This window comes from Calonectris borealis, chromosome 1 (assembly GCF_964195595.1).
Source record: "Calonectris borealis chromosome 1, bCalBor7.hap1.2, whole genome shotgun sequence".
In the NCBI taxonomy this organism is placed as follows: domain Eukaryota; kingdom Metazoa; phylum Chordata; class Aves; order Procellariiformes; family Procellariidae; genus Calonectris; species Calonectris borealis.
This window is the reverse complement of record NC_134312.1, coordinates 138,627,423-138,649,852: the sequence shown is the minus strand read 5'-3', so window position 1 is coordinate 138,649,852 and position 22,430 is coordinate 138,627,423. Positions and strand designations below refer to the sequence as shown.

At 44.6% G+C, this 22,430-nt stretch overlaps 1 protein-coding gene across 1 annotated transcript in view; it reads left to right on the top strand.

Moving 5' to 3' along the window:
- Positions 1-10,285: 10,285 nt before the first annotated feature.
- CLCN4 (chloride voltage-gated channel 4) overlaps positions 10,286-22,430 on the top strand; it is a 31,955-nt gene continuing 19,810 nt past the window's right edge. The window contains exons 1-4 of the mRNA XM_075176377.1: positions 10,286-10,431; positions 10,773-10,872; positions 16,525-16,712; positions 22,158-22,280. Coding sequence (XP_075032478.1) covers positions 10,288-10,431; positions 10,773-10,872; positions 16,525-16,712; positions 22,158-22,280 — 555 coding nt within the window. The 5' untranslated portion in view covers positions 10,286-10,287. The remainder of the gene's footprint in view (positions 10,432-10,772; positions 10,873-16,524; positions 16,713-22,157; positions 22,281-22,430) is intronic.

Sequence of the window (22,430 nt, the reverse complement as noted above, 5' to 3'; positions counted from 1 at the left end):
GTGGCTGCACGGGTGCCCGGCCCCTGCACACATTGGGGCCTGCCTTGTAAAGGTAGTACCTTTTCCAAGGTAGTGGCTGGTGGCTTTTAAAGAAGGACTGGAGGAGGAGAAGGGGATGGTGTTGGGGAGGAGCGTTTGCCCTGGGATTGGGTCCCTCCTGTCTGCCTGGGGTGAATGGGCTCTCTGGAGCGCCACAAACCTCCCCGGTCTGGGAGCTGCTTCTTCATGAAGCTGTTGTTTGTTGGGCTGGAGGGGAAAGCGTGCGGGATCATGACTGTAGCCCAGCGCTCGTGCAGGGGGAAGGGGGAGGCTCCCATCCCCCCACCTCACCCGCGGTTCAGGACCATCTCGTGCGTGTTGGTGGTCAGCGTTGCGTCGCGTGAGCCTCTCTCAGGACTGACCGGCTCTCAGCTCGGCATGGTGCACGACCCTCAAACAGCGATGTAGTGCCCGTAGGTACCAGTCCTTTTCCTGTTTGCTTTTGCCATCAGGCTGCAGCTTGCAGGGTGCCCAAGGGGGGGTGTGTGTGTTGATTTTTCCATTTAGTGAAACGGAATCAGGTTGTAGAGTAGGAGTCTAATTTGTGTGTGTGTGTGTGCATACATGCACACTAAGTATCACGTTTTCTCAGTTTTCTTCATCTCTAGTCCTGCAGAACCAAAAAAATCACACACGATTGTTAATGCCAAAAGAGAAACTCTAGCAGGGTTATGGTAGGCTGCTATTCCTAAAACACTTTAGCATGTTGCTCTCAAACATCACCCCAAGGAAAAGGTTTCCCCGTCTTGCAGGTGGGGGAGCTTCCTCTCGGTGGTATGAAGTGACTCGTCTGTAACTGCGCAGCCCGTCGGCATCAAAGGCAGCAGTAACGACCGGTGCCCTGTGAACAGGAAAGCATTACCCTCCGTCTGCGTGAAAATGACTCACTGCCTCCACTCAAATCACGAGAAGTGACACAGTAGAACAGATGAATGGCTTTTCTGCTGCAGGTTTATCAGCTTTATTTCAAGCTGAAGGCTTAAAAAGATTTTCAGCGAGAGGTGCGTTTAATGCCATTGACCACCCCATTTAAGGGGAGAGCTTTTTAGGAGTAACTATGTACCATTTCCCTTCTGACAGTGCAACTCTGTTCTCTCTGAATTTATTTGTCTTTTTTGCAGTCCAAGAACCGTATTTCCCCCCCCCTTAATCCTATCATTTTCTGAGTGAGGAGACAAAGAGCAGCGCTGGAAACCCAAACCTGGTGCTGCAAAGCTCGACCGTGTATGGCACAGAGAGGAAAACTGTACAGCACCCCTGATCCTTCAGCCCCGGCTTCGAGCTCTGTGGCAGTAAAAACAGCTGCTCCAGAGGGAAATTCCCCCTCTTTTTTGTGAGGAAGGGGACTAGAGGGAAATCAAGAATAGAAACTATACATGCTGCTACACTGGTAGCCTGATTTCCAGTCTGTCCTGTCTTCTGAAGTTCAGTTTCTTACCCCAGATGCTAAAGCGTTTCTGAATTTTATCTAATCAAATCTTGTTTCCTTTGCGAAGCAAGGGTGTGCGGGATTGATGCAGGCCCACGGGACTCATCTGCCCAAGCTGATGGGCTGTTAGCAGAGGGACGTCCTTTAATAAAGATGTTTCAGCTCAGTTTGAAAAATGTAGATGGATGTTCCAGAGCCAGCGATGCTTCCCTCCTGCTTTTTCCACAGCCCCAGCATCAACACTAACAACTGAATTTATTGGAGGGACCTTTAAGACTTGCTGGAAACAGAGAAGTGAGTTTAGCATTTTTTTATACCGAGCCGATTTTGAGTTATGTGAGTGTAAAAATTCCACTTGGAGCTCGCGGGGAAAGAGCTGGGATTTTTTTTTTTCCCCTTCCCTTTCTGACATAACTCAGCAGCTGAACTAAGTTTGCTCAGACTTTCCAAGAAAACTCGAATGGAGACCAGACACACAATATTTCATACCGAAAGGAACTGGCTTCAAAAGGGAGAGTCGTCCCGGGAAGGAGCGGGGAGCGGGACGCCGGGACGAAGTGCGCTCCCTCGGTGGGTTCGCCCCGGGGGGGAAGAGAAGCGTGGTGACCCAGGGGCCGGGGCCTCCCGGGAGGAGAAAAGGAGAAGAGGGAGTCAGGCTGTCGCCGAAGGGTGGGGAAGCCCTGATGGTTGGTTATCAGCTCCCGGGATGCGCCCCATGTCCCCCCGTGCCTCCCTTTGCCTGCGCTCCCGGCCAGCCCTGTTACCTCCTCTGTGCTCACCCCATGAGCACGTGTGGTGGCTGAGGAGGGGCGGCCGGAGGCTGTGGTTTGGTCTGGAAGAGCCTTTTGTGCCTCAATTTTCCGCCATTTCTCCCAAATGTTCCCTCCCGCCTTCCCTTTCTCTCCCAGGCCCTCTCCCCTGTGATCTGGTGCCCTGTGTTTTTTGAGCTCTGCTGTGGCTTCATAATGTTTTCCATAGAGGTTACTCAGGGTAAAGCTGCACATCAAAGATGTGGCTCTGTTTAGCTTGCCCACACTATCGTAGCAGGAAACTCCTCAAGATGTGGTGGGGGGGCCATGCAGTAGAACGCTGCAGTATTTTACAGGAATGTTTCCGATACTGCAGCCTGCCTGCGCTTGGGCGGCAGGAGGCTGAGGGTTTGCAGTGCTATTTACTCGTATATGGGGGCTGCGCAATTAGTCCTTGAATCGGAAGAAAAACCTTTGCCAATTTTAATATCCTGTCTTCCCTCTGTATTTTCCCAATTTAACTACTCTCCACTTTTTATGTGCCATATTATGTTTCCAAAAAAAGACCTGTAACTGGGTTCAGCATTTTCTTATTTTTCCAGGAGTCTCAACCTTGCTCTGATCCAAGGCCATTTTAAGAATTTTTTTTTTTAAACATCATCGTTAAGACAGAAGGTCAATAAATCAATCGGCTTGTTCAGTCTGAGGCTTCTAAGGTGAATAGTATGAAATTGCCCATGGATATTTTTCAACCTGCAGAAAACCGGTCATTCAACCTGCTTGCTTTTGCTGAAGACATCTTCCTTGTGAAATCATCACCCACCAGTATCTTACTTCTTCTTTAGAAGAATGTTTCGTAACTGTTTACCTGCAGCCTATATCCTGCAGGGTGCGATGCCGTCTCTAGATCGTCTTCTACGAGGTGTGGTGGGTGGTGGAAGGGGAATTACATCCACCCCCCTCGGTCTTCTTGGCTCCAGGCTAAATAGACCTTGTTCTCCGACCCCTCCCCAAAAGGCACGTGCCCCTAATCATCTCGCTGTACTTTTCATTCATCTCTTGCAAGGTGATCCTGTTAATAATCTTGCTTGCTGACTTCCTGAGCTATCAGGTCCATTTTCTCTGGCCAGGTGGTACTGAAGACCCGTGGTGTAACTGTGCTCAGCTCTGGGAACTTTCTCCCTCAGCCTTATCCTCTTCCAGCTCTTTCTGAACGCCGACTTCTTCAGCTCACTCTGCAGGCAGCACTGACCTCCTAATTACCTGGATTCGAGGTCTGGGTGGAGAGTGCTCTGCATCCATCTCTGCGACTAGGTCTAAATCCCTTGGGATGGGGGATGGATGGATGCTGGCAGAGCACCCAGCTCCCAAGCTGAGGTGCCTTTGCTCGACAGGTCACGTTGGGCAGTTAGTGGCCATGAGGCTGGAGCACCATGCTTGGCTGTTTTGAGAATATGGTACTAGGAACGGTCAATACAAGTATTAAGGGCATAGAGAGTGGCAAATCATGGGTCAGTGCGAAGGAGTCTTGTGATGATCACCAGTTAGCAAACCAGTAAGATTGTATTGTTCATTACTGGGTACTATGGAAAATAAATTCCAGAGATTTTCACAGCCCCCTTGCTCCTTAGTTTGTGCAGTACATGCTGTCATGTCACGTCATGTGAGCACAGCTGATCTGACCACCCATTCAGATCAGTGGCGTGCTCAACTCCAGTGGAGTCATGATTGCAATGACCGTGAATCGTTTCAAAAGCATTGTGTCTGGAGTAGGATCTCCCTGTTTCCTCATTGCATGTATATTGGTAGCAGAGCGTAGAAAAGCTCTGTGACGCACCGTATTCTGCTTTTGTGTGTCACACCGCTTTTGGAAGAGATGGAACAGATGATGCTTTGGACGCCCTGCAAAAGTCACTCTAAACAAATGTGAACTGAGGAGCTTGCAACAGGCCTTTAGGCTTCTGCTTTCTTCCCCCAGCCTCTTGCCAGGTTCACTTCTACCTTATGCTGTAGCAGAGAGGTGTGTTTTGCTGCCTGCATACTGCTATGTTTCACGTAGCAACCCCCCCACTACTGTCTTCAAGGAAAAGAGCACAAAGATGAAAGCCTGTAGGTGAATGCTCATCTGCTAGAAACATTTGAAGTGTCGAAATAATTCAGTAACTGTGATCTGTTGAAAGTAACTTGAAACTTGTTGGAATTGCATTAAAAAGCGTACTGCCTGCCTCAGTGCAACGTGTCCAATTAAAACAGAAAACAGGATGAGGAGAACGTAGCATGGAACTAGCATGTCTAGTAGCAGTAGGCCAGGGCCAAGACTTTTCCTTTGATGACTGTTCAGCTAGTTGTTTCCCATCAGTATACTTTTCAGCTTCTTTGAACCATGGGATGTTTCGGTCTGTGCTTGCCATGTCGAATACGTTTCAGATCCGATCAGTCAACACAATACCTAGAATGTCAGTTCACTGATGGAGCTCCTCTAGCTGTGGCTTATCCTTTTGCACATGCTGTAACAGTGTTATAAAGCTGAGAGATTGTCAAGCATTTCCATTGTAAGGGTAATTTATCGCTGTTTTATAAAACTTGGCCCCAAGCTGCAGTGTATTGTACAGCTGGTCCGAATCACACGTGAGTTTACCCACTGTGAGACCTGCAGGAAAAACATGACCTTAAATATGGTAATAAAATTACCTTTTGGTTCTTTAAAAAATAACAAAAAGTGAGTAAATGTAACAGAAGAGACCTGCAGTCCATGCGATACCTGCTGTGCTTGTTGGCGTGTCCCAGCCTGTCGGGCAGCTCACTGTGTTCGCACCCTGGCTTCTGCAGGTTGTTTGCACTAATCTCTTCTTTGCTTTCTTTACATAGGAGGCTTCAGTGACTACTTAATTAAAAATTATCTGGCTTCCTGCAGGCCTCACAGGCTAATCTTTGGACTCGCTCTTTTGGTCCTTACCTTTTGCTGCTCTCATGCAACACCTCAGATGTTTGTAGGGCAGCATCTCTGTCCTTCTGCCTTCAGAATATTGTGCACCAAGCATGGCCAGCTGGGAGATCCGGGACTGAACATCAGGTTGACCTGGCGCAAGGTTTCTGGAAGACGTCTAGGGTTATGTGGCAACCAGGAGAGCCTCTATTAGGAGGCACAATTGCCAGACTAGCACTGTGACCTCTCGCAATTTGTGAATTGATCCTTGCCAGGACCTTGCTCCATCTACGGGACCGCAGTAGTCTGACGTGGGTCTAAATCCAGGGAAATCTGCTAACCAGACTGCAAGGAGGAACTGTCTTGAGTTCAGGAGATACGTAGTTCAGTCAGATTTCTTTGGTTCCTCATTCAGCTTTTAGTAAGAACCTGTTTACAATTATTACAGCAGAGCGTTGATGAAAATGTTCGGTTGTAGGTATGCTAAGCTGTTCAGTAAAAGTGGGTGCTCACTGTGAAGAGCTGAAGAAGGCTCTCTACTGAATTGCAGGAAATAAAATGGCAGATGTAATTCAAAGCCAACAGAGGCAAAGCAATGTGGAAAATGTCCCTAAGAGACCACAGGATGATGGGCTCCAAACTGGCCGCTGCCTCTCATGGAGTGTAGCCTGGAGTCATAGCAGACTGCTCAGTGGAAATGTTGGAAGTCTGCCCTAGGAAAAACTGGTGGAATGCCAGGAATTATTAGGAAAAGAATAGGGGACTAAGCAGGAAACATTTGCCCTTACACAAATAATGTTGCATCAGCATCCGGAAAAGTAGTGGAAAGGACAGCAAGGGCGTCTAAGACATAGAACAACAAAGGGACAAAATACATACGTCAAGCAGTTACTCAGCAAGATTCAACACCTTTCAGTGTATACAAGCTCTGTCAGAGTATCCAAATCTCTTAGATGCTCAGGTGTTAGGAGTAGCTATGGGTTGCATTTGTTACTAATTCTGCATGTAATGGTATTGCAATGTTTTCTTTTGAATTGGTAGTGTCGGACTCATTTAATGAGATGTGGATGTCTACCTCTGACATCTCTCTGTCTCCTGTCTAAGATACATCAGATAAATTGCATCTGAATAGAGTTTACCTCCCCTCATCAGCTATGAAAGGAGTCTAGATTTTAGCGTCCAGAGCCTAGCACAGATTTCTCATGCCAGATGAGGCAACTCGCACCACAAATGGCGATTGCCATCATCAGAGTGGATTGCTGCAGTACATCTGGCTACAATTCATGTTTGGATGAGATTAATTTGCTCTTAAGTTATGTGTATTAAATTAAAATATCTGTAACTGAGTTATTTGTGTAAGGTTCCAGTTCTGCTGGCAGCAGAACTGGAAGCAGCTCTGCAAGCATCTCTAAGAGGGCAAGTTAGCTTATCCTGAAATAAACTTTGGAGATTGTTTCAGATGCCAAAGTAAGGTGAGATAAATAAACACAAAATAAAAAGAAAGAAAGTGATAATTATGGTGCTTAGTGCTAGGACATAAGATGGCAACTCTATAGTACTCAATCCAAAAGTGCTGTAGCCAGGTTTTATTTACTAGAACTGGGATTTGCATAATCTGATATCACATCTCTGCTTTCAAAAGCATGGTACCTGAAGCGAACTTTAAGGCCGATGATCATCAAGCTAACTGCAATTTCCAGGTATTAGTATGCTACCTAGAGTTCAAAGTTTGTTTGTTTTCTTAGTCTTCCATAGCCCTGTGGTCTCTAGCACATTTTTCTCTCCCTGGACATGTTGTGTAGCACGTATTTTTGGGGTAGATTCAGGCTGAGATTGTAATTATCCTACATACTTGTGGTCTGGCCTAGTATTATCCATCACAATACTGTCATGTGCTGGGCATTGACAACATACTTAAAAAGCTATTTTTTATGTGATATAACTAGCATGTTGGGTAGTTTTCTTGTAGCATTAAGGAAAACTTGCCAACGCTTTCAGCAGAAGAGTTCCCAGAAGTTTGTTTATACAGCGGGGGGGCTGCCTTGTGCAGGCAAGCAGTCTGAACTGCATGTTCTTTACTGGTCCTTCTTCGCTGTATGGGAAGAATAGGTTGAAGTAAATGACCTGCAGAATATCACAGCGTTACAAATAATAGCACGGTCTAATCCTTTCACCTCATTTCAGCTTTCCGTTCCAGTCCTCGGTCATGGTTTACAAGGTCCACTTGCAACTTCAGCTCCCTGGTGTCAGCCACAGCATCCCACCTTCAGCTTCTCATTTCTCGTAGCAAATGTAGGAGCGTGCTCTCATCTGTTTGGCAAAGTACTGCTATTCTCAATTGTCACTCCTCTTAACTGCTGCTTTTTAAATCGCCTCAATCCTGTGGCAGCCTATTTGTGCTCAGCGGTGCCATGTGGGACACCTGCTCTGCATTTGGTTTCCTTCCCTGGGCTGGGACTCCCTTGCTTGATCCTCTTTCAGACAAACAAGCCACGGTGCTTGGAGATTACTTGATTTCCGCACTTAAAAGGGCTTCTATAGAATTATAATGGTGACCTGCTGGTTGCCTGTAAAGTAATGCTTTTGTCAGCTGCTTATGCTGAGCACGTTGTCTGTGTCGTCCAAAATAGTCCCACCCGGTGGAGTGCAAAGAGCAGACACTGACAAAGCTGAGTATTCACATCCCTAAAGTCACCACCATGGAAAAAAATTAAATGGAGAGGATTCAAGTAAAACAGTTGAAAATGGAGAGAGGGGGAAAAAAAGGCAGTAAATAAAGGGGGCCGAGCAGAGCAGCAGGGTGTATGGACAGTTGATTAAAAGCTTATCTGCCACGTTTTTGCCTGTTCCAATTACAGAATTGGGAAATTTCCTCACAGATTGAAAGATCCAAATTCTTTACTCGTGAAATCCTCGTTTCCGTGCCTGACAGAGGAAAGTGGGTAGCAGTTGTTAGTACTGTGCTAGCCTCATCAGTGACCTGCAAAAGTTTTCTTGTATCTGTCAAGGAGCTACAGGCACTGCAGGGTCAGTTCTATAAAACCCCTGAAGTCTGTATCTGTCCCCGTTTTTTCTTACGCGTTTTCTTGTGTTTATTTTTTCTCGTGTGGTAACACTAACCTAACCCTCTGTTAGCCATTTTCTTAAGCTTGCCGTTTCAGGTTACAAACCCCAGGTACTCTCTGGAAGACCCTGTTTCCCAGGCACCTATTTTAGGATGGATGGGATTAATCACTCTTTAGAGCAACACTTTGTTAAGTGATGTAGAAGCGCACAGCCGCCTCCTCCAGCTGCTCCGGCCCCGGATCCTCCTGCCCGGCCACTGGAGCCCAGCCCGAGGACCTGGGGTCTCTGCCCACGCTGTGGGACACGGCTGGCACTTTCCCATCTGCAGGTTCAACCAGTAGCAAAGCTGAGCCTGTATCCCAGAGGCACACACGCAATTAATAGCCCTTCAATTAGTGTGAGCGGTGAGGTTTGTTTCTTGACATTGTCTCCCTGTTTGCTTTGTCAGGTCTGCGTCTCTGTGCATTTTGGTTTTGTGGTTTCCCCCTTTTTCCCATCGTTTCCCAATTGACAAGGTCCCTGATCGGACAACCTCGCTGGAATAGGCATTCTCACACTCCCACGTGCCCCCATCAGTGAGTGTGACTGACCAGGTTTGGCTCCCATCACCGCCTCCCTTATCATTTGCATCAGGTTTGTGTCCCTGTATGTTCTTGTTCATGGCTTCCTCCTTTTCTTACCATTCCTTGTTGCATTGAAAAAGGTCCTTGACCAGATACCTTTAAAGGAGCCGGCACCCTCCTGCCACACACCCTTACACCCCCTTTCTCTGTCTCTAGAGGCAGCCTAGGTGGGTCTTACAGTCCAGCACCAAACTTTCGGATGGCTGAAGTTAAGTGGGATGAATCCAACCCTGTGAGCCTAAACTACTTCTTTTAATAGATTCTCAAGCTACTAAAGGCTCCTCTCATTGGAAATGATGTCAGCCGTTTCTGGAGTTTGTCATATTAGTGACTACTTTGGGACCTGACCTTTAGAGGAGGTAACAGTCATTTTTGCACCTAGCCAGACGTTGCTGAGCTCTCTGTGGGACAGAGAGGTACAGTGATTATGAGTTAACTTCTTCATGCTTTGCTTATGTGGATTGCATGAACAAGGTATAGTTTCCAGGGCTTCAGGGCAATGGGCACGGATGTTTCTCTGCTTTCATATCTTTAGTCTGTCAACCTAGAGGGCATGTCCCCAAAAACTTCTGGGCTGAAAATGTCCACTCAGCCTGGGTGCCACACTCTAGAGTGTGTATTATTTCACAGCCTACTTTGATCTCCTTTTTAACTATCAAATGCCTCTGGTAACTGCTTGTTATAGTTTGGGGATAGGTATCTTTGTATTTCCCCTTGTGATCTAGCAGGACATGTGGTGGCTGTTTCTCCCCCTGCTTTCTTAAAAGCAAATTTGGAAAGTTTGTCTATGGGACAGAAGGGGAACCACCCAGGTTCTCCCAAGAATAGTCTGCTCCTAGCCCTTGAGAAGCAAACTTGAAGAAGATACTACATTTCCAGACCTGATGCAGAGTAAACATACTGTGATCTCGAGCTTTGCCTTCTGAGCAGTGGAAGGAAAGCGGATCAATGCAGGGAGCTTTGAGCATGCCAAACTAGACAAGACTGCAGTGTTATGACTAATGGTGCCGCGTAAAATCTGCAGTTCATGACAAATGATAAATTCTAGTGTATTATCATTTGTTTTCTGAGCTGGTGACCTTGCCTACTTGATGACCTCCATGCAGGCAGGGAACTTCTTCCGACACGTGATCAGGATGTATCATTACAGAAGTCCAGAAACATCCTGGCCTCTAGGGCTCTGTTTTCAGGAAAGCTGGTATTTCCACACTTGGACACTGTGCTTTTTGGATGTGCTTTTTAGGGTTTGCTAAGCTGTTGAAGTAGTCCTCAGCAAAATACTTTTTCTAGTGGCAATGCATAGATTTCAGTACGTGCCCACCAGGACCTCTTGACTCATGCTCTCTTGACTTTGTGGTTTGTGGAGGTATTTTGGAAAACTTGATTCTGAAATGTCTGGCAAAGCTGTATGAATTTGTCGACATACTTGTTTTTCCTCTACATACAGATCCTAATATGGTCAATGCAGGAGACATGAATGGTTCTGGCAACCTGATGGATTTTCTGGATGAGCCTTTCCCTGATGTTGGGACTTACGAAGATTTCCACACCATCGACTGGCTGCGGGAAAAATCACGCGACACTGACCGCCATAGAAAGGTAAAGGTGTCCTGATGCATCGCAGTCCCTGGGTTACAGCCATCCTGGTGGTGAGAAAAACAAGCAGTTTTCCAAAGTTACAGCTTCCTGCCTTGTTGTATGACTTGAGGAGGACTTCTAAAAATATGGATGTGGTATGTCTTGAGTTTGTAAATATGAAAGGGCTTCCGGCAACTTAATCAGCAGAGCACCTCTAAAAAATGATTTGGACTGGGGGGAGTAGAGAGTAGAGAAATTGTATACATGTTCTAGGAGGTAAAATATTTTTTGTTTTAAACAATATACACTAAAACTGTGTCAACCTGAATCAGCAACATATCTATATATGTGTTTAATTTCAGATTACAAGCAAAAGTAAGGAATCCATATGGGAGTTTATCAAGAGTTTGCTGGATGCCTGGTCAGGGTGGGTTGTAATGCTTCTCATAGGACTACTGGCAGGTACGTGTGTGTTAGCATTACAGCTATGCCCAGAACCATCTCACACAAGTTTGCTGCAATGCCATCTGCTTCTCTTTTTACTTCATTGTCTCTCCACTGATGTTTCAAGCTAAAAAGACAGCTATGCATCCATGCAGTTATTATGCTTAATAAAAATACTCACTTGCAAAGTCTCCTGCTGAGTGCTGACCTAGGAAAAATGTTATTCGCCAGTAGAGGGATTTTTCTATTACTTTTGGAAATACACATCTGAGCGTTTTACACTTGATGGACTATGACTTTCTGAATCTTTGATTCACAGAAGTCTATTTTATTGGTAGGATTTTTTTTTCTTGTCCTCACCTACTTTAATTCTGCAAGTAGATATTATGATGTGGAGAGAATGTTGGTTGTGGACACTCAAAGGGGGAGCTTTGTAAATTGCTGTATCCACTGGGTTATCTTCTTTATATATGCATGAAGGGAAAATACAGTTTCAGACTCAGTTTCAGATCTGCTTCCAGGCCAGACAGACATTACATATTTAACAGCCTGCTCAAACTCAGATGGCAAATTCATTAATTTCCCAGATTTCTCCTGTCTTCTGCTCAGCTTAGCACATCTTCCAACTTGGAAAGCTGCACTTCTATTACCGAGTTGAAACAGCTGCCATTTTTTATGCTTTTTCAGTGATGTCAGGGTGCTCTTGTATCACGCTGCTTGGTAAAAGCATGATGTAAAGTTTCCAAATGGTGTGAATTTCCTGCTTACCAACTGTCAGGTTAATATGTTTATTACAGTTTGTTCGGCAGCCTCAGAAGTGCTGGGGAAGTTCTTGAGAAAATGTTGCTGAAGTGACATTTTTGGCAAATATGTTATTTTGTAGAGATATACCTGTTTCCACAAAAGATTTGATGGGAGAGTGACATGGGAAGAGAGTCTGATAGACTGTGTACTACCAGGGCTGCTGAACCCTGCCTGAAGGCCAGGGTTGGACTCATCTGGGATGGAGAATTCTGCTTGCAAATAAAGTTAGAGCAGGCCCTTGAGGGCTCTAGTGACCTCCCACAAGCTGGTCAGTAATCCCCTCGCTCATAGAGGATGTGATATACACTCACTCACTCCCATTTTAGTAAAAATATCCCAGTAGGTTTGTTTCAGTTCCAGTTTGCAATGAAACCTCATTCTGAAATCCTCAAGGTTGTTGAAAGCCAGAGCTGCTGACCTCTGATAAGCTCTAATGTTGGTACGTCCAGCTTGGGAACGGAGGTGGAGGGTAAGCTGCAGCTGAGATGTGTTAGCTTTTGCAACCTTTTCAATGACAAGGGTTTTACCTCACAGCCAAATCAAATTAGTCTGTTTTTAAATTGGGGCAAGGACTTGTGAATGAGCTGGAGACCAAAAATTACCTGCGTGTTCATGATTTGGGCTGAACTCTGTAGACTTTTTCTGCCTGCCGTTGAACTGATACATGTGCTCTGTGCCTCCAGCGTTTCTGGGACAAGCCAAAGATGGAGAGGCTCCATCTCAGCCTCAGCAAGGGGTCAACACGCCTTTGATGAGTGGGCGGATTATTGATGAGTGGGTGAGGTTTCTTAACCAGGTTTGGGGAGGGAGGAGGTGAGGTTGGTTGTGCAGTCAAGAGGCATTTCACGTCGTTTCCCTCTCTGCTTGAAATATTGCCTGCTCAGAGAAGCCGGCCTGCCATGAGGGCACCTGCATGATCACACAGGGTTGCGTGGAGCAGCCTGGCTCCTCCATGGTCCCTCTTCCCCTGCTGAGCAGGCAGAAGCTATCACTGCTCCAAGGGGAGCAGCCTGGCCCAGCTGCACGGACACTGGGCGAGCTTTTGGGCAGCTGAGTCCAGGCATTACGAGAGACAAGGAGAGGGGGTGGCAAGAAGTGGGAGAGGAGAGGGAAAGCAGCAGGAGTAGTACCCAGGTGTGAAGGTCTTGTGGAGCACCCTGCCCCTGCTGCCCCCTTGCTGGAAGGGGATGGCAGGGGCCTCCACGTGTTTCCAGAGGCACTTGGAAGAGTTACTCAGGCCCAGGAGTTTACAGTGAACTTAAATGATCTAGAAGCCTAAATACCACCGAATTGGTCAACTGAATCTTTCAGGTTTTGCAACACTTCAAAGGCTGCACCTCCACAGCCAACGCAAGCTGACGTGGCCAAAAGTAGTAACCTCTGCCCTCCGGTGTCCCTGTCATCAGGCCCTGTTGCCTTGTGCATGTGCAGCTGCACAGGGGGGTTGGATCGGGAACCTGCCTGGCGGAAAAAAGGGGTTTGGGCCAGATTAGTTTTCAGTTGATCAGTGAGCTCAGCAGGGTTGGTCACCGCAGGGCCGCAAGCAATCCAAATATTGCTGACAGAAAGGAGCTAATGGAGGGAGGAAGGAGGGGACCATCCAGTTTGGCAGTAGCCCTCACTCATGTCATTTTTGGAGTGTCATTGGACCCACATCCTTCATTAGTCCCAGAAAAAGCCTGAGTGGGAAAGGGACCGCTGGAGGGGTCTGCTCTGGCTTCCTGCTCACAGCAGAGCCAGCTTCAGAGTTAGAGCTGTATGTTCTGAGTAACACCGAAGTATATTAAGAATGTCACAGCAGCCATTTGGGATCAGACCAAAGTTTCACGAGTGAGCGTGCACACGTAAATTAGCCTGAGCGGAGCCCCTCGCTGTCGCTGTCGCCACAGTCCGACATGTAACACCCATGAATGCTGTTTGGGTGGAGATCAGATGAAGACTGCTCACAACATGCTCCAGACAAAGATACTGAGTACAACATGGGCCTGTCTCAGTCAGAAAGTTCGCACACTTTCTGGAGAAATACAATGTATGGAGAAATGAGCCTAAAAATTTTGGGTGTGAGTGCTAAATATTTAGGCACTTATTTTTAAGGAATTCTGAGTTTTTACTTTGCCCATCCTGCCTGCAAACCAGTGGCCATCCCTCAACCTAACCCTTACTAGCCAACTGAAGGTATATGCTATTTATAGAAGATCAGATAAAGAGATTGTGTTTCCTAAAGTGATGTGACAAAAAGTACTATTGCGCTAATACTGAAGTGCTCCAGTACTGGAGCTGGATGTGCAACAATCCCCTCTGTAATTCAGTGCCGTGCCACTTGGGTGATGCAGTTTTGTGGCACAGGTGCATTGGGAAAAATACGTTTTCAAAGCAAATTTTTAGCATTCTCATTAGGGCATTGTAAAGGATGAGTATTGGCCATCATCAACCAAAGGAAAAGGAGAGAGGTAAAAGGCTAATGAAGTTCAGCATTTCCTGGCTTTGGAGTGCTTCGTTATTTTTAGTTCTCGGCAGAAGGTTACGCAGAAGAGGGAACAAGTTCAGTTCCTTTGATGGAGAAGCCACGGTAAGCACCAGAAATTAAAGGCTTGACTTTCTGAGATGCTGAACACTCTGCAGCTTCCATTAATTTCACTTAAAGTTGCAGAGATTCAGAACTTGGAAAAATTCTAGCCCTGGTCACTTGGCTTGTGAAGCATTAACTATTGCACTATTACCCTGCAGGATTTTCTCCTCTGTAAAGCATGTAGCATTTTCCTCTTTATGTGGATCCCTCGGCATTTGGCAAAAGGGATTTTTTTTCTAGAGGCACATTTACCTAGAGGCACCGTGGTGCATGTGAGCTTGTTATATTAGAGAACTGAACGTTTGTTCCTCACTCTGTTTATTAACTTTATTGGGAAAAAACATTCAAAAGCCTGCCTTCCTTTGCACCTTCTGCTAGGTAGCATTAATACTGAATTGGCTGATTAAGTGTGATTTGAGCTTTGAAGATTAGGGTAACTGCAGAGGATGATAAAGGTCCATCAAGAGATGCAAGAGGCACAGCATTTGGTGCACATGGCCAAGCGCCTAGGATTCTTTGTACTATTTCTGAAATGAAACTATAAAGTTTCGTTTCAGAAAATTGGAGGATAATCTAGAATTTATTGCAAAACTCAGTAATCTATGCATGCTGATGTTAGTAGCAACGCAGTGATTTATCATCATCTAAGAATATGGTTCATTGTTTCCATAGAAACTTAGGAAAATGGAAGAGAGTAAGCAAGAGAAAGCCAAGGTCTTCATGAAAGAAAATAATTGGTACAGACATCATTACTCCCTCCTGCAGCCTTTTTTGTGATCTTGTCTAGTGTATCTGTATATTTCTTCAGATTATTCCTATACAACAAAAACTCTTCACTGCTACCAGAGTCACATCACTTGTCAGCGTGGTGACAAGTATCCTTCTCAAAGGAGTGAGAAGATACACTTCTGTGTAAGGCTCTGTGAACACTTATGAGGTTTTTCTGTTCTGTGGATTAAAAAACAGGTTACACAAGCCTGAATTATTTGAAATGTTTGTTTTTTGTTTTTTTTTTTTTCCTCTTTCACAGAAATGAAAAGCAGAAAACTTTAGTTCCAGGTAAAATAAACTGGCTCTTGAACCCACCCACCTGTGTGCCCCAGCTGCTAGGGGAAGGGGAGCAGCCCCCAACCCTGCTTCATGTAATTGCATTCTTAGCAGGAGCCACAAAGCTAAATGTTTTTGAAACATAAAATCAAACCATTTTGCATTTTCCAAAACATTTTTTCAGTGTTTTAGTCCTACTGAAATGCACCGATAAATTCTGTTCAAATTCATTACCGGTTTCCTGAAATTGTATTAATGATTACCAGTAAAAATGTAGTTGACTTCTACTTTCCATTGTACGTGAGAGGGGTTTGGAAAACACTAAATGACTTTTCTGTCAGTTGGTGGTTTAATGCTTTCCGGAAACTACGGACATAGGGACGGAAGGCAGGTCTGCCTTTCTGTCTTCTGGCTGCTCCCAGCCTCCCCGTTCCTGCTGGCGCTGCGTTCCTGAGGACGCACCTGCTCTGAGGGTGCTGGGGCTGGGGCAGGTTATTATCGCTGATGAGCAAATGCCCTAGAAAAGCAGGATTTCCTTTTTTGTGTCTGGCCACATCAATTTTACCCTTGTTTGTGTCCGCTGGCCACCGGGTGTCACTGTAGCTCTGTGTAATTACTGGGGAAAAACTGAAATAAGGGTTCGTTTGGTACAGAGAGGATTTGAAGGATCATTTTATTCTGCACGTTTGGATTGCTAATGAATGTACACATGGCGAGCCCAATTCTGTTAAGTTCATAAGTCAGAATTTAGCATATTGTTTCTGTACTGAAATCATCCTTCTAAAAGGTTGCTGCGTTGGGACCAGTAAGGTTATAGGAAAACATATGTATCCTTCTGCTCCCCTACACCTGAAATACAGTGTGGTTTGAGACCTGCAGCTTAGTATGTGTATAGAGACCCCGCACGAAGTCCTGCTTATCTCAGTCAAGTGGTGCATCTGCCTGGGACAGACTGCGGGATCAGGCCCTACATCAGTTACGCCTTCCCTATTTGGCAATCAGTCTGTATGAAAATGATAATATTTAAAATAAAAGCTTTCCGAGAGAACATTGAAGGTCAGACAACATGTTGGTGTGGCCGTTTCTTTGCAAACTCACTATTACCCCCAGTTCTTTGGTATATTTGTGCTTACACTGCAGCTGCTTCCCCAAATCATGGGTTTTTGCTGTTAAGATAATTAGATATATTTTCCTTGTGACTTGATATTTTTTTAATGCCACGGTTTCTTTTTCTGCATTTCTTTTTCCAGGCACATTAGCCGGAGTGATAGATTTAGCTGTGGATTGGATGACAGACCTGAAAGAGGGTGTCTGCCTGTCTGCCTTCTGGTACAGCCACGAGCAGTGCTGCTGGACGTCTAATGAAACTACATTTGATGACAGGGACAAATGTCCCCAGTGGCAGAAATGGTCTGAACTTCTTGTAAGCCAGTCTGAGGTACGGGAGACCTGATTAGGTTGGGGTCACAGCAGGCCAAAGAACGCCCTTTTTTCATACTTGCTGATGTTCCCTCCAGAGAGTTTCTCTGAAAGAGAAAGTAATGAACTGAGCATGCTGCAAAAAAAGACCTTTCCGCAAGCAATATCTGTTTAGCTTGGGAGAGGCCCTATTGTTTCAGTGTCATGTGTGATGGAAATTGGAAAACTGCGAGATCATTCTCTCTTTATATCAGTATTAAACCAAAAGTGTTTCATAACACTCATAACATAATTACCAGGGGACCTGAGCTGCTATCCATTTTTTTTTCTTTCAAACACAGTTTTATGGGACAAAAAAGACGATCCCTGACAAACACATTTAAGAGGAAATTTTCAGGATTGCAGATGGTTTTTATGTATTCAAATGCTGTGAGTAGTAGTGGGAGCTGCATAAAAACTGCTTGTTATGCCCTTGCAATCAGTTTCTCTATCAAATAAGCGCCGAAAGCTGGGGAAATAATGGGCTCCCTGGGAGATGGCCAAAGTGAAAAATTTGCAGGGGCAGAGGACAGGAAGGGAAAAAGCTGATCTGGACTGACATGAAACTTGTATTTTAAGAACTTTTTTCTACCTTTTTTTTTTTAATTGTAGTAATTTTAAATGTAAGAATGTTGTTTCAAAGCAAAGCAGATGAAAGTTTTGTTTTGAAGACATCAGAAGCAGCCTTTCTATACTCCTTTTAGCAGATACTTTTTTAAAAAATATGAAAAGGACATTTTCTTTTCAACCTAAGCTAGTCAATGTATTGAATAATATTGATCCCTTCACCACTCGAAGTTCTGGGCAGAATTACTGTCTTGACACCCTCCCCCCCCCCCCCCCCATTTCTACAGGTGATTTGAATATGACAAAAATTGAATATGACATGGAGGTGGGATGAATGTGGCTTTGAAGAGAACTGGCTTAACTATGTAATGAGACTTTTAAAAAATATCTGGTAATGCAGTTTGGTCAATAATAGGAGAAGAAAATATATACTTCTATGGGAGAAATTACCTCCAGCCAGGCAATTAAAAAAATGGGTGACTTGGAGAGATTGTCTCGGATCTTCCCCCAGTGTGGAGGTGGTCTGGTCCTGCAGAAAGTGATTGAGGGCACCTTCATCGCCATACAAGTTTGTCATTCACGTTCCCTTCAGTGCTGCTTTAGGTTTACAGTACAAGTAGAACCAGATGATAGCATCTGTGTATATGTATAGCACAATTTTCCATAGTTCTAATTAACCGTAGTGAAAGTAGCAGGGTGCTCACTGTTCCTGAGTATTCCCACCATTTGATCGCAGGCAGAAATCTCTCTGCACAGTCGCCAGTCCAGAGTGCCAAGCTTCCCTTTGCCAGAGGTTTGCTAGGTTCACACTGGTCTTCATTAACAGATGGTTTGGGTGCTTGTGTCTTTGTAACAGTGAAGAAATATTACCCTGGTATAAAGTTGCAGGACTGGCGATGATGTTGTAATTTAAGAGAACAAAAAAAAATGTGGGAAGGGAAAAAAGCGGAGAATGTTACAATTGTTATGGGATTTGGAAATCCTGCGCATGTGTTTGACATGCTGTTACTCTGAAAGGCTGGGATATATGAACAGAGCATATCCTTGAGAAAATTTATTGCTTTCACCTGCCACTTGAAATCAGCAGTCATGACTGTTGTATGCTGGGGCCGATAAGAAAGGTATCAGCTAGGTGGGCACTGTGAAACTTTACTCACTTTGTATTCAAATTGGGTTTCTCACCCCCTAGCATGCTGTCACAGAGGAAAAAAAAGGTTAATCTTGGCTTAGTTTTAGACTCTTTCTCAAAACAAATGGGCCTCTAAGATCTGTGGGTTTCTGGCTGCCACGGCCCGATGGATGCTGTAAATATTAATAATACAGCTGTCTATTACAGTTACATTGAAATCCCAGACAAAGCCCAACAGAAATGTGAATGTGGAAATAAAAATTCTGTTTTGCTGCAAAAGGCTTATGATATGGGCAAGTTTTGCATGATTCCTGTAGCTGTAGAGGGCTCTAGGAGGGATCAACATACACCGAATTTCAGGATAATCTTGCCTTTTTTTTTTTTTGTATGTTGCTTCATTTTGTGCCTGATATTTGGGTAACAGCCCTATAAAATGCATAGTGCACAGAAGGACTAATTTGGAGCACGTTTTAGACAGAAAGTACTTGGAACAGTTTCCCTAAAGGTACTCTGGTCAGATGTGTCGTCTTTGTTATGCATGACTCTGACTCTTTCTCATCATAGACAACTAAAGTTGACATTTTGAGGACTAAGATTTAGATCAGTTCTTCTTTGTGGTTTTGCCAATTTATGGCTGTGATAAACCCTGTACATATGTTCTCACTGACAATTGTGACATTTCCTATGGCATCTCTTGAAAAATGTTTTCATTCTAGTCGTCCTATAAAATGAGTCCAAAGCAAAGTCTTGATATAAATTATTATGGAAAACATAATAGCACATCTGAAACATACCAGGCTATGTTTTCTTCCCTAATCGCTGTTTTGTAGGCCAATGATAACCTTCATCCCTCTGGTCCTGAACTGCTTCCAAAGAGCAGGTGAAGAGTTTTTTGATGCAAGAGATTTTCAAAATCACTGGAGGAGTGGGTGTGTTAAAGCATATCAGATGCCATCCCCTTCAGCTAGATCTCTAGCCAGTATCTGGTGACCTGGAGCTTCCCTATTCTGCAGATCCAGGTTGGTCCTAACCTCAACTTCACTGGAGCTGAGGACCCCATTTCTGGTGCCTCACATCTATCCAAAGCAGAGGAAAGGGCCCCGTGTCTTCCATGGCTCATGACACTGGATCCAGCAATGGAATGGATTCCCATCCCAGGGCTTCTGGATCTCCTGTTATGAGGCTGACACCAGCAAGACAAGGAAGCCCCTCTATACCTGGAACCCACTTGCCAATTTGTAATGCCCACTGGAGGGAGTCTGCAAGCCGTGAGATCCCAAGTCAAGTCAGAGTAGAGCTCTCGGCCTCTGGAGAAAACGAGCATTGGTCAGCCACAGATGGCGTGCTGAGGGATGTGTTTTAATTCAGTATTCTGAGTTTGTGAGGGTTGTTTTCAGTTGTGCTCCATTTGTACCTGAATTGGACTAACACCAGATCTGAAGTACTGCTAGGTCTTGCAAACTAAAATACAAAGTTTTGCTCAGTTCCCCTGCATGCTTCATTACTGTTGCTGCCAGGGTGAGTCCTACGAGCCACTAGTGGAAAAGGTCTTAGCAGAATCGTCTCTGCTGATGAGCGTTTTTGGTCTCTGATTCCAGTGTACGTGCTTAAGACTTTTACTGATTCAGGGCCTTAGTAATGGCATGTAATGAATGAGAAATGAGCCATTTGCTATACTGAGTTACTACTACTTCACTTCCCAAAGGTTTTCCTATTATTAATCATTAGAGACTCCTGCAGTTGGACCTGCAGAATGCCAGATATCTGGAAAATGTAACAATGAGAGTTGTCCCAAGGGATAAGACTGAACTGGCCATACAGACTCTTCTGGGGTCCTGCCACAGTGCTGGTGTATGTGTGATTGCAGTAACGAGCTGACATAGTTTTCATGTGACTTCTGAGATGTGAAAGAGGAAGTAAAAAGAAACAAAGTTAATTTGACTCCAGTGAATTTAGAAGTTCAACTGCAGCTTTCACTCAACATTGTAGGGCCAAATTGCTGTAATGGCATTGGTCTTCTTTGGAGTTTCTCCAGGTTCACCCTGACAGGAGAATTTTGCCCTGGGGCAACATATCCAGAGTTTTCTCTAGAGGAAGAGTAAATATTGCCATAGCTGTTTGTAATTGAAAGCACTAGGAGAAGACATTCATGAGGAAATCAGACTGTCTTCAGCTGTAGCAACAAAGATCCATGGTTACTACAGACGGATGTCAATCACTGTAAGTGTGGGATCCATGACTGCTTAGTCTCAGGGCATTGGGGGATGGCATCGTATTGCTCTTCTGCTGTTAACAGCAAAGCCACCTGCGAACTTCAGCAAGCACAAGAGGACCTTAACAAATTGCCCTTCTTCCAAATATATCTATAAGGATAAGGGCAGTGGTTCCCTTACAGTCTTTTCAATTGGACAGAGACCTGGAAAATGAGGCTAGCAAGCATTCATAGTGTTAAAGGTTGATTCCTTGCAGGTTTGCAAACAGGGAGACTTCTCAGCTCTAGGTTTTTTTATGACTGGGAACTGGGCCTGGCCAGCTCTGTTAACTGAAAACACGATACAACTGATTAATGCCTGTGTTCCTACTTGATTTATCATAATGTTGATATCCAGGCTGCTGTCCTGCAGAGCAAAGACAGGGGCCCCGATGTTCTTGAGCAGCTGGGATTGCATCCGGTAGGAAGAGTTCACTTAGAGGTGAAGGATTCATACCAGTTCATGCACTGAGGTTCATCTTGTTTTTTATTCTGTAGTGTCAATGTTGCTCAAGGAGATTGTTTGAAGGCTTAAGCTCCTTGTATCAATTCGATGCCTCTGACTAGATTCTCTTTTGTCTGCGTAGGTGGGGTTTTTGAAATTAGTCTGAAAAATTATGCTTGTGAAGAGGGAGGGGCAGATTTTAACAACAGTTTTGACTTGACCATTGGAGACAGGTAGAAAGCTTGAAGGTCACTACTGACTATGTTTTCACTATGGCTCTGCACAGTCAACCGTTGCTAATAATCATTAGCATTTCCATTCTGTCAGTAAAGTAAAGCTATTCAGTTTGAAGATAGGTTTTATTATTGACTGGAATGCTTTTAAAATATCAGGGCAAAAATGATTGAGATGTGTCTGAGTGGGATCTGCCAAGCTATTGTGTTTTCAAATGATTTTCAACCCTATCATAGATAGCATCATATAGAAGGAAAGAATTTATTTATGGTTTTACCCTTCCCGTTTGTGAACTGAACTGGCTACTGATATACACAGGGATGTCATTTGAAAAGATCAGCATCTGCATGGAGAGCTGACCTTTGAATACCAGCCCTCAGAAAAAGATGTATCAGGTTCTCATCCCCTGTCACCCGCCATGGGATGAAACAGCAGATTCCTTCATTAGGTGCTTTTTTATCACCAATTACTTTTGCCCTTATGACAGATTTGTTTGACGTTTTGGAACTTTTTGTGGTTGGCTTAATTTTTTAGTGCTTGAAAGATGCTCTGTTTAAGGTGTTTGGGTCCCTTGCAAACAGACTGTATGGACTGGGTTAGGTACATGTTAGTATGCTGCTTCTTTCCATGAATAATAAAATTGTTGGAGTATATAAAGGCATTTGTCCTTCCTGAGGAAATGCAGTAGCTAGCATGTAAATGAAAAGACCAGGCTCCATGCCATCATGATCCCTAATAGAAGCGCGAGATTTACCAACCTGCATTTGTCTAACAATGTTTGTTACTGTTATTTTTCTAGGGTGCAAGTGCTTACATTCTAAACTATTTTCTATACATTATGTGGGCTCTATGTTTTGCTTTCCTGGCAGTCTCCCTGGTCAGAGTGTTTGCTCCCTATGCTTGTGGCTCTGGAATCCCAGAGGTGAGTTTCTCTTTGTGGATGAATATCCAAAAACCAAACCAAACAAAGAAAAGATAATTTGCTGCCTTTTCCCATTCCAGAACTGTACTATGAGATAACATAGGAACAAGAAGATTGTCTTCCCATCTCATCTGCCTTCATTCCTTTGTC